The sequence below is a fragment of the Mastomys coucha genome, unplaced genomic scaffold (genome assembly GCF_008632895.1).
Source record: "Mastomys coucha isolate ucsf_1 unplaced genomic scaffold, UCSF_Mcou_1 pScaffold21, whole genome shotgun sequence".
Lineage (NCBI taxonomy): Eukaryota > Metazoa > Chordata > Mammalia > Rodentia > Muridae > Mastomys > Mastomys coucha.
In genome coordinates, this window is record NW_022196904.1 from 36,137,901 (window position 1) to 36,151,917 (window position 14,017).

Below are 14,017 nucleotides of genomic sequence, written 5' to 3' on the forward strand. Positions count from 1 at the left end.
CCACCAAGAAAAAAGAGGGCAAGATACTGGGAGGGGATGGAAGCACCCTGCCTGCCCTCTCCAGGGGACAGACCGTCTGAAAGCAGGAGCAGACAGGACATCCTTTACATCCACGTTCAATTTTGTCTCTCTCACAAGAGTGACCATCCTTGCCTCCCTCCCATCCTTGGTTTGGGGCCTTGATTTGGGGTCCCCAGTGAGCAGGGGTCCTGGGTCCCATGCCAGAAAGTGCCACAGGACAGTGTCATTGCAAAGTGCAAACCAGGAGGGGCACTGGAAAGGACTCTGTCCTTGGGGCATCTAGGACAGACTGAATCATTGAGGTGTGGCAGGGGGCGGAGCCTCCGGCTCCTGGGTTGGCGCAGCACCAGGCTCTGCTCCCTCAGCTTCTTCCTCGTCAGAAGCCACGCCCTCTTCCAGCCTGAACACCTGGCGCACAGTTCGAGTGGTGAAAGTAAGTGGGCCACGCCTGTGGGAGGAGAATGTACAAATGAGAGGGACAGGGACAAAGATGCAGACCGAGATGAGAACACAGAGGCAGAAAGGATAAGATGGGGGCTGGACAAATTGCTATCCAAGGTTGGTAAATGGGCAAACAAGTGCAGAGGGCACCTGAGCCAAGACTGCAAACAAAGCACAGGTGGGAAGACAGGGAGGACGCAACCTCTTCCCCACCCTAGGGTCCTATACCCATGCTGGCCATCTAGGTCCTGCACTCCTCTTCAGGGTGGTGCCAGCAAGTGGGTAGCTTACCGGAGCCTGTTCCTCAGCGTGGTCACCTCCCGGTTCATGGATTCTGCAGACTCGGTGACGTCCTCCAGCTCCCGCTGCAGCCGCCTTCGGCCAGCCTGTGCCCGGGATGCTTCCTCCTCTGCCTCCTCCAGCTGCCTCTTGAGCTGCTTCAGCCTGAGGTTGCTTTTCTCTAGCTGCGTGGAGAGGAGCCGATCATCCCTATGGTGTCCCCGTGCCTACTGCTACTTACGCACCTTGCACTCCCCCACCCTGCCTCCACCCTGCCTCAGTCTCTCCTTTGCATGGCCAGGGGCATCATGGGGTGGAGCAGCTGTGGTGATTTACTGAGACCTTCAGTTATGGCAACAAAATATGCAGAAGACAGGTGGGTGTTGAGCAACGGTGAAGGGGCTGTTAGCAATCCCACAGGGGCAGAGTATCAGGCCCTCTCAGTGAGATCTCCTGCTACACCCCACCCCTACTCCATGGCCTGTGGTCTTTCGAATGCAAGATCATTTAGGAGGCAGTAAGGATGTTGACAGGGGTGGGCCTCTGGGGCTGCAGTGTTTGTGAACCATCACTCATGCTGGGGTGGGGTGGGGGGTTTTGTTGTCTGTGAGTCACCCCTGTTCCTATAAATGACCCTGATAAACTCACTGGCTCACCAAGCTGGCCTGATGGAACTAGTTCCTTGGGCTGTCAGTGCCCTGTCTGGTATAAACAGGTGGATCCTTGGAGGTCATGTGACTGCACTGGAAGGGTACTGGCACACTTAGAGCTACCCCAGCCCTCACAGCTCTCCATCAGCTCCCCAGGACTGTTCTAATTAAGGCCAGCCCTAATATAGTCTTCCTCATGCCCATGTCTCTGATGAATTCCTTGACCACACCATATTCACCCTGATCTGTGAAGACACTGCCACTTCTCTCCAGGGTAAGAATGCGTATCATTTGTCTCATGTATCACAGGCTGACCTTGAACTTAATATGTAGCTAAATTATGACCTTTAGAGATGAACTTCTGATGGTCTTGCCTTCACCTCCCAAGTTCACTGCTGGGTGGAAACCAGGGTCTTTGGTATATTGGGTACGCACTCTACCAATTGGGCCACATCTCCAATCCCGACTTTATTTCTTATATTCCACCCTCTAGATACACTGACTCATTCTGCTCATTTCATTTCCTCCAGGCCTTTGAACTTCCTGCTCTTTACATTTGGCTATACCACCCCTGTAAAGTCTTAATTCAAATGTCACCTCCTTAGCCCTTCCCAACATCCAGTCTGGACAAGGCTCTCCATTCTTGTATCTTCATTCTTTTTATTCATAGCCCTCGCCAGAGTCTGGCATTATCTTTGTCTGGTTGTATGTATAATAGTTTTCTTAGGCTGGTAATTTGAGCCCTGTGAGGGCCAGGAACTTCAGGAAATGTACCAGCACCTTATTACAAATGCCTTGCAGTGTGCCTGGCACAAAGGCCATGCTCAATTTGTGTAATGAACAGCAAACAAGGCATAGCTGAGCTTTTAAGGACACAGAGATTCTGCCTGGGCAGAGACCTGTAGTCACATCTAGGCTACCTACATGTAGTCACCTACAGACTACAGGATATTTTTCATTGTTACTGGTAGTTTGAGAAGGGGTCTCTCATTGTAACATAGGCTATCCTGGAACTCATAGTAATCCTTCTGCCTCAGTTTCCACCATGACTTGGGTGACTCACTGAGCCACTTGCCAGGCCAGGGTAGCTGTTTTTCCTGGTTTTGATCCCACTGGCTACTATTTGTGGTGATTTCATCTGCTCACCTGGTCTCGGAGCTGGTCAGCCACCCTGCGCTCTTCATCCACCTGAAGAACCACCTCCTTCAGCCGCTTCTCGGCTCTGCGCACCAGCTTGCCAGAGAGGATGCGCTCCCTAAAAGAAGAAAAGGTGGTGGCCCAGAAAAGCCACCAGCATTGTAGGTGGCTATCCCATCTTTGGGTTCCTCTTTCCTACCTTCCAGCTGCCCCCCACTCAGCCAGACACTGGCTGCAAAACAGCTAATGTTCTTAAAATGTCTCCTGTGATGTTGATGGTTTTGAGACAGGGTCTCATGTAGCCCAGGCTGGCCTCAAACTCACTAGGTAGCCAAGGATGACCTTGAATTCCTGATCCTCCGACCGACATTTCCCAAGTGCTGGGATGACAGATATGCACCATTATGCCCAGTTAGTTTATGCAGTGCTGGGGATGAAGCCCAGGCCTTTGTGCCTGCCAGGCAAGCACTCTACCCACTGAGCCCAGCCCCCAACTTGCCTCTGGATGCAGAACAATTTGAATGCCCTCCATACTGAGGTGGAAATGCCAAACTGGAAATCAGGAATCACAGACAGACAAGCCTGTCTGATCTGTTTTTCTGTATGCCACGTAAGGATCATGGGTATCATGTCTATATAGATGGCAGCCAGGCATCAACAGATGCAGACTGTTGGTGCTGTGGTCCATGGTGTCTCAACAGCCGGGGGATGCCTGCTGCACTGGATGTTCCTCACGTGTCGGGCTCAGTGATGAAACTGATGAGTGCAGTGTTTCTTGACAGGTATTATGGGAGGTTCACTGACAGGAAAGTCAGCCTCTACTGCCACTGCTTCCTGCTTCATTCATTTATTTATGTGTGTGTGTGTGTGTGTGTGTGTGTGTGTGTGTGTGTGTGTGTGTGTATGTGTGTGTGTGCTATGGAGGTCAAAGGACAACTTGCAGTTGATTCCCCCTTCTGCCATGTGGTTCTTGGGAACTATGTTCAGAACTCGCTGGCAAGTTCACTAAGCCACTTACCAGTCCTTTCTAAAAAAAAATGTTAACCTTTGGGTTGACTGTTGGGGCACAAAGGTCCTTGTGCAACAGATCACTAGTGAAGTCAGAAATGTTAAGCACACAGAAATGCCTGCTTTCCTTTCCAAAAGGCTGGGGGGTAGAGTTTGTTATCTTCCTGGTGACCATTTTGCTATCTGTGGTGGGAGGCCTCACCCATCTTTTGCTATGGAGGCAGACTTCACCCAGACTCTCCTTTGCTAGACTGTTATGTTTAGATCCCAGGTAAACCCATCCTTAGGGGAGATGTCACATGTACTTTATAGCTGGTTGACCTCTATGCCATTGGTCAGAGACCACACTAGATCCTAGGCCTTTTAACTATAAAACCCTCCCTCATGTTCACACGTACTTTGTAAAGGAGTTCTAAGTCCCACCTTAAGCTTTATTGTGCACCTAGAGTAGGAATGATTCTTGCCTACCTGCAAGCTTTTCCCCAAATTGTACTGTGTTTTAAATATGCTGACTAAGAGCCGTCTGGCATCAGACTCCCGGAGTCTGATCCAGATTGACAAAGTCAGTCTGTACCAGGTTTTCTCTTCCATCTCTTTGCATGGCATGCTTCCCTGTCTGACACCTGCAGGGACTCCCTCAGTTCATGTTTTCTTTTGTTTGGTTAGTTTTGTTTGTTTGGTGGGTTTGTTTTGTTTTGTTTTGTTTTATGGGACAGGATCTCACTGTGTAGTCTTGGCTAACCTGAAACTCTCTGTGTAGACCAGGTTAGCCTCAGAGATCCACCTGCCTCTGCCTCTGGATGCTGGGATCAAAGGCATGAAGCACAATGTTAGCCTGGCTTGATAATTATTTTTGATTAACTTGAGACAACACAGAATCAAATAGAGAGAGTCTAGATGAGGGAGTGGCTAGATCAGGCTGGGCTGTGGCATGCCTGTGGAGATTGTGTTGACTGTTAAATGATATGGGGAGGCCCAGCCTGCAAGTGAGTAGCATTTCCTCTGGGTTTGGGTGGACTGTGTAAAAGAGAAGCTGAGCTGAGCATAGGCATGCTGGACTATGGCTGTGACCAGCTGCTTCAGGCTCCTGGCTCCTTGATGAGCCCAAAACAATGGACTAGGGCCTACAAGCTGCATAAGCCCTTTCTCCCTTACGTTGATCTTGTCCAAATGTTTGCCATAGCAACAGAAATAAAACTAGGACCACGCGTGCATGTGTGCGTGCGTGCGTGCGTGCGTGCGTGTACATGGTCAGGAGACAACTTCAGGTGCCAGTCCTCATCTTCTACCTTGTTTGAGTCAGGGTCTCTTAGTTCACTGCTGTGTATACACTGTTAACTGGCCAGCAAGCTCCCAAGCATTCTCCTGCCTCTCCCTCTCATCTTGCTGTAGGAATGTTATATCACCACAGACACACACTACCACATCCAGCTTTTCTGTGGGTGCTGGGGTTTCGAGCTCAGGCCCTTGAGCTCACAGCGAGTATTTTACCCCCTGAGCCATCTCTACAGACTGGCTGCTGGGCTCTAACTATGAGGTGCTAAATACTACTGCAGCCATTTTGTGACCACGGGGGAAATTCACAGACATTGACCCAGAGCCCTTTTAATGTAAGAAAAAGACATTTCAGGCTGGCGAGATGGCTCAGCGGGTAAGAGCATTGACCGCTCTTCCGAAGGTCCTGAGTTCAAATCCCAGCAACCACACGGTGGCTCACAACCACCAGTAATGAGATCTGACGCCCTCTTCTGGTGTATCTGAAGACAGGTACAGCGTACTTGTTTATAATAATAATAAATAAATCTTTGGGCCAGAGTGAGCAGGGACTAAGCAAGCGGGGCTGACTGAAGCAAGCAGAATCTACCAGAGTGAGCAGAGAAAGTTAATTCCCAACAACCACATGAAGGCTCACAACTATCTGTACAGCTACAGTGTACTCATATACATAAAATAAATAAATCTTTTTTTTTTTTTTTTTTAAAAAGTAGCTAGCTGCAATACTGTTGCAAAAAATGGTACTCCCCATGGACTGGAGTAACCTCCATGCCAAAGCACCCGCCCTCCTTACCTGCTCTCCTGCTCCAGCTGCTCCTCTGCCTGGGCCAGTTTAGACTCAAGAGCAGCAATCACCATTTTTTGTCTGGCTCGGGCTCCAGCATCCTCTTCACCCAGGCGGGCCCGCAGTTCTTGGATCTGCCTCTCCAGCTGCTGCCTCCCACTCTCAGCCTTGGCTGAGAAACTTCGTTCAGCAGACAGCTCTGTGGTGAGGGACTCTACCTGCAGACGGGGAAGGAGATGGAAAATTGTGATGAAGCTGGTGGCAACACCAGGAACTTCCTGGGATGAGCTGAGCTCACAGCTGTTAAATGCACACAGCACAGAACCTGGTGGTATACCAAGAACTCAACAACAGCACTTGAACAAGCCCAGGAAAAACATTCCTCAACAGACCAAACCCTTTACGTTTTAATGAACAAGAATGTTTTAATTTTATTTAAATGTACTCAAAATTATTTCAAATCTATTTAAATGTAGCCTTAACATTTTTACTTAAGATAGGGTCTCATGTTACTCAGGTTGACCTAAAATTCACAATGTAACTGAAGATGACCTAGAACTCCTGATCCTCCTGCCTCCACCTCCCAAATCCTGGGAAGACAGGCATGCACTGCCACAGCTAAGTTCAGCTTTGCTATTTTAGTGAGTCCCAGAGATTGCACAAACTTGCTTAAGTGCTCTAAATTTGTGGCTGTGAACTGAACTATTTCAGGTCTTTCACACTCCCCCCTGCACCAGGGTCACCTGCGGAGCCCAGGAGGAGGTGGCAGGCTCTGGCCCCTCCTGCCAGAGAGTCTGAGCCCTGGGTAGCACAGGCAGCAGAGACCTGTGGTGGTGGTGGTGGGGCGGTCATCTGAGGAATGAGGCCTCCATTCATCGCAGCTGGCAGATGTGTAGACTTGGCCTTGGCCCTAATAATAGCACCTCGACACCCTCATCATGCTCGGAAATCACAGGGCAGCGGAAGACACTTCAGCCCAGGCTGATTAAAGATTTTCGCGTCTCCGCCTCCCGGGGTACATTCATGAGCCCAGCAGCCCTCTGTTAGCCTTTAAAATTTTAATTGTAAATGAAAATGGTGATGGGATGACAAGAACTCAGTTGGTAGAGGGCTTGCCTAGGACACAAGGAGCCCTGGTTTCCCTGTACAGCATAATCTGGTTTGGTGGCACACACTTGCCATCACAGACGGAGGCAGGAGGTCAGGAGTACAAGGTCATCCATAGGATACATAAAGAATCCCTGGCTACCGAAGAACCTGCCTCAAACACTGAATAAGAAAAGAAGTGCCACACAACACTAAACAACCTTGGGCCTGATCTGTTTTGCAAGAACATGGAAGTCTATGACAGGAGGCTTGCTGTGACTTCAAGACTGGTATGTGGTTATTGGTGGGAGGTTGACAACCGAAACCCTATACTTCCACCCACAGCCATGAGGTTTTTTTCTCCTGGCTGGGGTGACAATGATAGATGAGGTGTGGAGCCATCCATTCATATATCAGTGTTTGCTTTTTGTAGCCCTGGCTGGCCTTGAACCAGTGACAATTCCCCAGACTGTGAAAAATTCTGGGATTTCAGCTGTGAGCGACCACACTTTGATAGTTCACTTAATTATTGTTTCGAGTCTGTCCGAGGGACCTCAGAATTGCTGATGAATCAATGAGTCAAACCTTCCAGACTTATGAACTCCTCTTCATCCTTCAAACCCACATCAAAGGCCCTCATAGCAAATGAATAAGAGAGCCCCTGAAGCCTGGGGTGGGGAAGGGGTTGATCTGGCCGGCAGGGGTTGCCTGCCACGCCCACCTGTAGCACCAGCTTTCGATAATGGTCCTTGAGCAGCTCGGAGTTGTTCTGTTCTTCCTCCAGCTCCTCTTCCAACTGGCCCAGTCGCCCCTCCAGCTGCCGTTTCTCCTCCAGCGTGGCTGCCCTAGAGGGTAAGGTGTGGCTTCAGAGGGTAGGCCTTCGAGAGGAGCATGCCCGGCCCACGGCCCACCACGGCCCCAGGACACTCACTTGCTAAGGTTGCCACTTGCCACCTCCTCTGCCATCTCATCTCTGTCCTGCTGGGCTTGCCTCCTGGCTCGGTCTGAGGCAGCCAGTTCCTATGTGGACCAGTCAAGAGCAGAGAGGTGAGGAGACGACACTGGTATTAACCCTTCTCTGTCCTTTGGCCTTTTCCTGCTGACTGTGAGCCTGTGATATTCACCCTTACGGGAGCATTTTTCTTAGCGCTGGCCACCAATGCTCCTCTTCCACGTTTCTCATCTCTGGGCCTCCTCTTACCCCCATGCTATCCACGTGTCCTCCCTCCTACCCGACTGCACCTTCTCTTCTTCTATGTCACCCCTGGGCCCCAGACTTTTTCTTCACTTCTGTCTCCTGCTCCTCACTTCTTGGCTCCTGTCTGTCTTCCTCATCTTTCTAGGCCTGGCCCTGGCAGCTCCTGCTCTGGCTTCCAATATCCTCCAGGACAAGATCCCCAACTCTGGAAGTCAGGAGGCACAGGGAGCCACGCCCACTTCCAAAGTCTCCCCTCCCAAGACTTCCTGAAAAGCCCCGCTCATCCTCCCGGACCTCCAGCTAAGCCACACCCACGCCGGGGGCTCCCAGCAGAACCTGTCCACGTCTTACCTCCTGCAGCCGCAGCACCTCAGCTTCCAGCCCTTTGAGCTTCTTCTCACTTTCTCTGCTCACGGTAAACATCTCCTCGCGGGAGCTTCGCGTCTCCTCCACCTCCCGCCACAGCTCCTTCATCTGGGCCTGGGTAGGTGCGAGCTTAGTTAAGCTGCGTCCAGAAACTTCACTTTTGAGGGAGCTCATTACCAGGGCCAGGGCGAGCAGGGCCAGCACAGAGCCCATTGTCTGCCCCGGAGCCTGTGCATGCTGTGTGCCCTTGGGCCAATTCCACTCCTTCTCTAAGCCTTTGTTAACCTCTTCTTAAAGTGAGCCAGAATAGAATATTTAGCTTGTGGCTCTCTGGCCACTGCCTGAGAGTGTGAGGAGAGGCCAATACAACCTTTTTCTCCACCCACGGGGAGTCCAGCACTGCTATGAGGAGCCAGTGATAAATAAGGTGAACCACAGTGGTAAAAGTTATTGTTACTATTAGATGTCTGACGAAGGGGTTTAACGCATGAACTGGCCCTTTTGACTGCTGCCCCATAGTAATATACCACAGGCATCTGTCGGTTTAAATATCCTAGTATGGGCTAGGGGTGTGGTTCAACGATAGAGCCCCTATCTAGAATCCCCCAGCAAAGAGCGGGACGTGGCTCTTTGGTAAAGTCCCCCGACACCCCCCCCCGCTTAGAATCCCCCAGAGAGCATTATTCAAGGCGCTAGGTTCCATCTTCAGTAGCACTAAATTTATTATCTAATTAAATGATGAGTTTAGATTTCAAAGTCAAGCATCGAAAATGAATGATAAAGGATAAAAAAGAACGAACACACATCAAAGGACAGCCTTTTCCGAGGCAGCTAGCTAATCCAGCTACTGCTGCTAGAGAAGGTGATGGGACCAGACCTCCGACCCTGGATCCCTGGCCCCACCCACCCTGGAGCCCCCCCTCACCTGCATCTTCCTCAGCTGCTTCACTGCTTCTTCCTTGCCCTGCCCAGCAGCGGATGTCTGTGCCTTCAACTCCTCCAGTTCCAACTCCAGCTTCTTGCGGGCAGCCATAGCCAGTGCCCTCTGCTTCCGTTCCTCATCCCGCTCGACCTCTGCGTCTCTTAGCTGGGGGCAGGGTCGGTCAGAGAGGTTAGAGGTCATGGCACCCAGATTCCTCCTGTGACTCATCCTACCTTGGCCTTTTTGGTCCCTCCTGGCCTCTTCCCTCCTGCCCTGTTTTATATCTCTTTCCTTTATGAGATTCAAAAGCTCCCCTCCCGAGATCACACAGTAGTAAGCATTGCCTGAGGGAGAGGAGGCTCTTTAGTGGAGTCGTTTGCAACGTGTGCAGCCCGGAGTCACTCTCACTGCTATAAGCAAGCCCCAATCAATTCAATCGTTTACCAAGCTGAACTGGAATCTTTTCTATAGTCACTCCATGTCCTTTCTATCAAAGGTAAAGTTCTATTTAAACTTCCTAAGGAAAAGTCTAAGGACACCTGTATCCCACTTAGGCTGACAGTGAGGGACAGGAGGTGAGTGTATCCTTGAGCGTGCACACCATACTTAGTGGATAGAGTGTGTGCTAGGGAATGTTGATATGCCCGCCGTGGCACGGGTGTGTGTCTCTGCCTCCTGGCAGAGCAGGAAAATGGCTCACTGGGTAGAGGTGGACAGCAAGTGGACCCTGGTGAAAATGCTCACAGAGGGGAATTCTGTGAGCCACAGGCATTTGCCAGGGCTGCGCAGGTGCGCTGCAGCCTCTTGCCAGACAGTACCTGCTTGGCCAGCTGCCTCCGCCTCTCCTCGCCCGCATCATCACGGCCCTGCAGGTCGCGTTCATGTTGCGCCTTCAGGGCTTGCACAGTCACCTCCAGGCGCAGCTTGGCATCCTCTGCGGCTGTCAGCTCATCCTCCAATTCTGTCACTTGTGTCCGCAGGTCACTGGCTGCCTGTTCAGCCACCTTGCGGGCTCGCTCCAGCTCGTGCACCTGGTGGGAAGAGGAAGTGAGTTTGAGGCCTGGGCCAGGATTACAGTGGTGTCCTGGGTAGAGGGGAGGCCATGATGGAGACCAGAGTGGTATCTGGTTGAGAGGCCTAAGTGAGTTAATTCTCTCATCCACACGATTTACTGAGCACCTGCCAGGTGTCATCTTAAATGATCTGAGAGTATTTTATGTAAACCTTTGTGTGATGATTGGTTTTAATTGTTTTTTGTTTTGATTTGGTTTTCGCTTGTTTTGGTTTTTGATTTTTGAAGACAGGGCTTCTCTGACTGTCTTGGCTTCCTGGCTGTCCTGGAACTCACTCTGTAGACGATGCTGGCCTCAAACTCAGAAATCTGCCCTGCTTAGGTTCTAAAATTGTTACTGTGACACAATGTAGAATCACCCATGAAGAAAGTCTCAGTGAGGAGCTGTCTAGATCCAGCTGGGCTGTAAGAATTATCTTGATTGGGGCTGGTGAGATGGCTCAGCAGGTAAGAGCACTCACTGACTGCTCTTCCAAAGGTCCTGAGTTCAAATCCCACAACCACATGGTGGCTCACAACCACCCATAATGAGATCTGATGCCCTCCTCTGGTGTGTCTGAGGAGAGCTACTGTATACTTATGTATAATAATGAATAAACCTTTGGGCAGGAGCAAGCAGGAACTGAGTGAGTAGGGGTTGACTGGAGCAAGCAGAGGTCCTAAATTCAATTCCCAACTTGTGTTAACTGATGTGAAAAGACCTCACTCACTGTGGGTGGTGCCATGCCCTCGGTCTGGGTCCTGGACTGTATTTTAAAAGGGGTACGTGTATTCACTCTCTGTTCCTGACTCTGCATGTGATCAGCTGCTTCTCAAGTTCCTGCCTTGACCCTGCCAATGATGGAGTAGAACCTGGAATTGTAGGATGAATAATCCTTTCTCCCTTCCATTGCTTTGCTGGGACATCACCATGGCAGCAGAATCAGAAACACAGCCAGAAGTGTGGGTACCAGACAGGTAGAAACCTGGGGGGTGCAGTAAAAATTAAAAAACCCTAACAGGTGTGTTGACCCTGCAGCCCACTGGCATGTAGCCTGGCTGTGGATACAGTTTGTCACAAAATCATGCACTCAGAGTTGGAGAAATGCCATAAGATTTGAGCATACCAGCTGCTCTTCCAGAGGACCCAGGTTTAATTCCCAGCATCCATACAGTGGCTCACAACCATCTGTGACTCCAGTTCCAGGGGATCCAATGCCCTCTTCTTGTCTCTGAGGGCACTGCATGCTTGTGGTGCACATAAGCACACACAGGCAAAATACTCTCACACATAAAATAAATACATCTTAAAAAAAACTTTACAAAACAAAATCATAGGGTCATAGTGGCTGAAGAGGTGGCTCAGTGGTTAAGAACACTGGCTGCTCTTCCAGAGGTTCTGAGCTCAATTCCCAGTACCCACATTGTGGCACATGACCATCTACAAAAGGATCTGATGCCCTCTTCTAGAGTGCAGGTGTACATGCAACAGAGCATGCATACATTAAATAAATAAATAAATAAGTAAATAAATGCAAAGCACTCATACATTTAATTAATTAATTAGCTAATTACATAACACAAAAACCAAAATCATAAAACTTCCTTAAATATGTTGAGATTTGTGTTTTCTTTGATTTTGTGGTACAGTTAGTTCTAGAGACTGAACTCTGTGGACAACAGTATCTTACAGTGAGGTGAGGAGTGTGGACATGCGTGTTTAAGGTGATAGAGGGAGAAAAAACCTTCTTGACATGACTCTGTCTCACAGCCAAACATAAGTGAACTAAACATGTAAAACCACCTCAAGCTGAGACAGAAGGCACCAGAAAACCAGAGCATGCTTCCTGTTCAGACCCCGCGAGGTCACAGCACCCTCCTTCGGCTGCTCTCTTCAGAAAGCAGCCACAACCCCAGTCTCTCCCTGACATGGGCAATAAGCCTGCCGTGAACTTGAGACTCTCGGACCTCTTCCTCCATCCTTGTGGCTGCAGTATTCCCTAACTGCACAAACCCATGACAATGTTGAATTTCCACTTGTGTGTATGTGCACACACACGTGTGCCACAGTGTCCGTGCAAAGGCTAGAGGATAACATGCAGGAATCAGTTCTCTCCCTCCACTGCATGGGTCCCAGGGATCAGACTAAAACCAGCAGCCTTGGCTGCAAGCACCTTTACCCTCTGAGCCATCTCGCTGACCCCATCCTTGAATTATGTTTTACTATTCACAATGCCTTGGCTCAAAGACAAGGTCACATGGTATGGAACTCATCCCTTGTTCTTGTTAGCATTATCAACTTAGTCATCAGAGAGAAGAGTCCTGATTAAGGAATTACCCAGATCCGACTTGTCTGTGGGCACATCTGAGGGAGGGGGTGTTTTGATTATTAATTGATACAGGAGAGCCCTGTCCACTATGAGCAGCAGCATCCCTAGGCAGGTGGTGGTCCTAGGCTATATAAGAAAGTTAGCTGAACTGGGTGGTGGTAAGGCATACTTTAATCCAGGTGGATCTCTGTGTTCAAAGCTAACCTGGTCTACAGAGTGAGTTCCAGGACAGCTGGGACTACACAGAGAAACTAGCTGAGCATGAGATGTTGAGTGAGCCAGCACGCAGGGTTCCTCCATGGTTTCTGTCCAAGTTCTTGTCTTGAAGCTCAGTAGGTTTGTTTTGTCAGAGCAATGGAAGGGCAATGAGAGCATGCTGTTACAGCAAGAAGCCCTCTTCCTCCTACAGAACTTAAGGCTCTCTCCCCTCGAGACCCCCACTGTGCTGTAAGTGGAGGATCCCTTCTAATGCTTGCCACCTCAGGGCCCCATTGTGACTGCCTCTGGCTGAGAGCCTAAATCCTCCCTAACAATGCTCTTATGAGGTGTAACTTTGACTCAGTCTTCTTTCTACAAAGCTAAATTTTAAAAAATATATATATATATTATTGGAGCTGGAGAGAGGGTTCAGTGGGTAAGAGCACTGACTACTCTTCTAGAGGACCCAGGTTCAATTCACAGCACCCACATGGCACCTCAACAGCTGTCTGTAACTCCAATTCCAGAGGACCTGACACCCTCGCACAGATATGCAGGCAGAACACCAATGTACATAAAAATAAATAAATCTTTTTAAAGAGTATAAAAAGATACATTGCCATTGATTTTTAAATAAATAATACATTATTTTAAATTGTGTGTATCTCTGTTTGTGTATGGGTTTGTGCATGTGTACATTCAGTACACATAGAGGCCAGAAGGGGGCACCTGAGCCCCTGGACCTGGAGTTACAGAGGTTTGTGAACTGCTGGTGTGAGTGCTAAGGACTAAACCTATGACCTCTACAAGAGCCAGTGCTCTTAACCACTGAGCCACCTTGTCAGTCCCTCCCAATTATGATGAACGCACTATCTACCTCCATTCTTTCCTCAACTTGGCGCTTTCCATATCTTCCATGGAGGCAAAACCCCAGGCACCAGATACAACCTGTGGAAGACTCTGCTTAGCTGTCACCTTTGCCCTTCAGCCCTGCAACTCTAGATGTTGCCAACTACTTCCATGATGGTCTCCTGGGTTCCGACCTGCAGAGCACAGGGTCCATATCTACCTATTCCCTATCCCAGTGACCCACACTGAGACACTGGTCGGCGGGGCCTAGAGGTGCAGGCCTGGGTGAATGCATGAGCTTGTGCTTAATAATGTTCCTATTATGTATGTGTGAGAGGCAATCATGTTCTGTGTGCAACTAGAAAGGTGCACATACCTCAACAAACAGAAGGCTGAGGCAGGAGGATTGCTAGGAGTTCCAA

General features: G+C 49.6%; 1 protein-coding gene across 6 annotated transcripts in view; it reads right to left on the bottom strand.

Moving 5' to 3' along the window:
• Positions 1–14,017, bottom strand: part of Myh14 (myosin heavy chain 14) — a 63,210-nt gene that overhangs the window by 90 nt on the left and 49,103 nt on the right. For 3 of the 6 annotated variants that reach the window (XM_031386426.1, XM_031386423.1, XM_031386425.1), the window contains exons 34-42: positions 9,986–10,198; positions 9,171–9,332; positions 8,231–8,359; positions 7,613–7,701; positions 7,403–7,526; positions 5,605–5,813; positions 2,538–2,646; positions 754–926; positions 316–469 (exon numbers count right to left, since the gene is read on the bottom strand). In XM_031386426.1, coding sequence (XP_031242286.1) covers positions 316–469; positions 754–926; positions 2,538–2,646; positions 5,605–5,813; positions 7,403–7,526; positions 7,613–7,701; positions 8,231–8,359; positions 9,171–9,332; positions 9,986–10,198 — 1,362 coding nt within the window. Of the gene's footprint in view, positions 470–753; positions 927–2,537; positions 2,647–5,604; positions 5,814–7,402; positions 7,527–7,612; positions 7,702–8,230; positions 8,360–9,170; positions 9,333–9,985; positions 10,199–14,017 lie in introns of all 6 variants that reach the window. The other 3 variants (XM_031386428.1, XM_031386427.1, XM_031386424.1) reach the window with 2 other exon arrangements.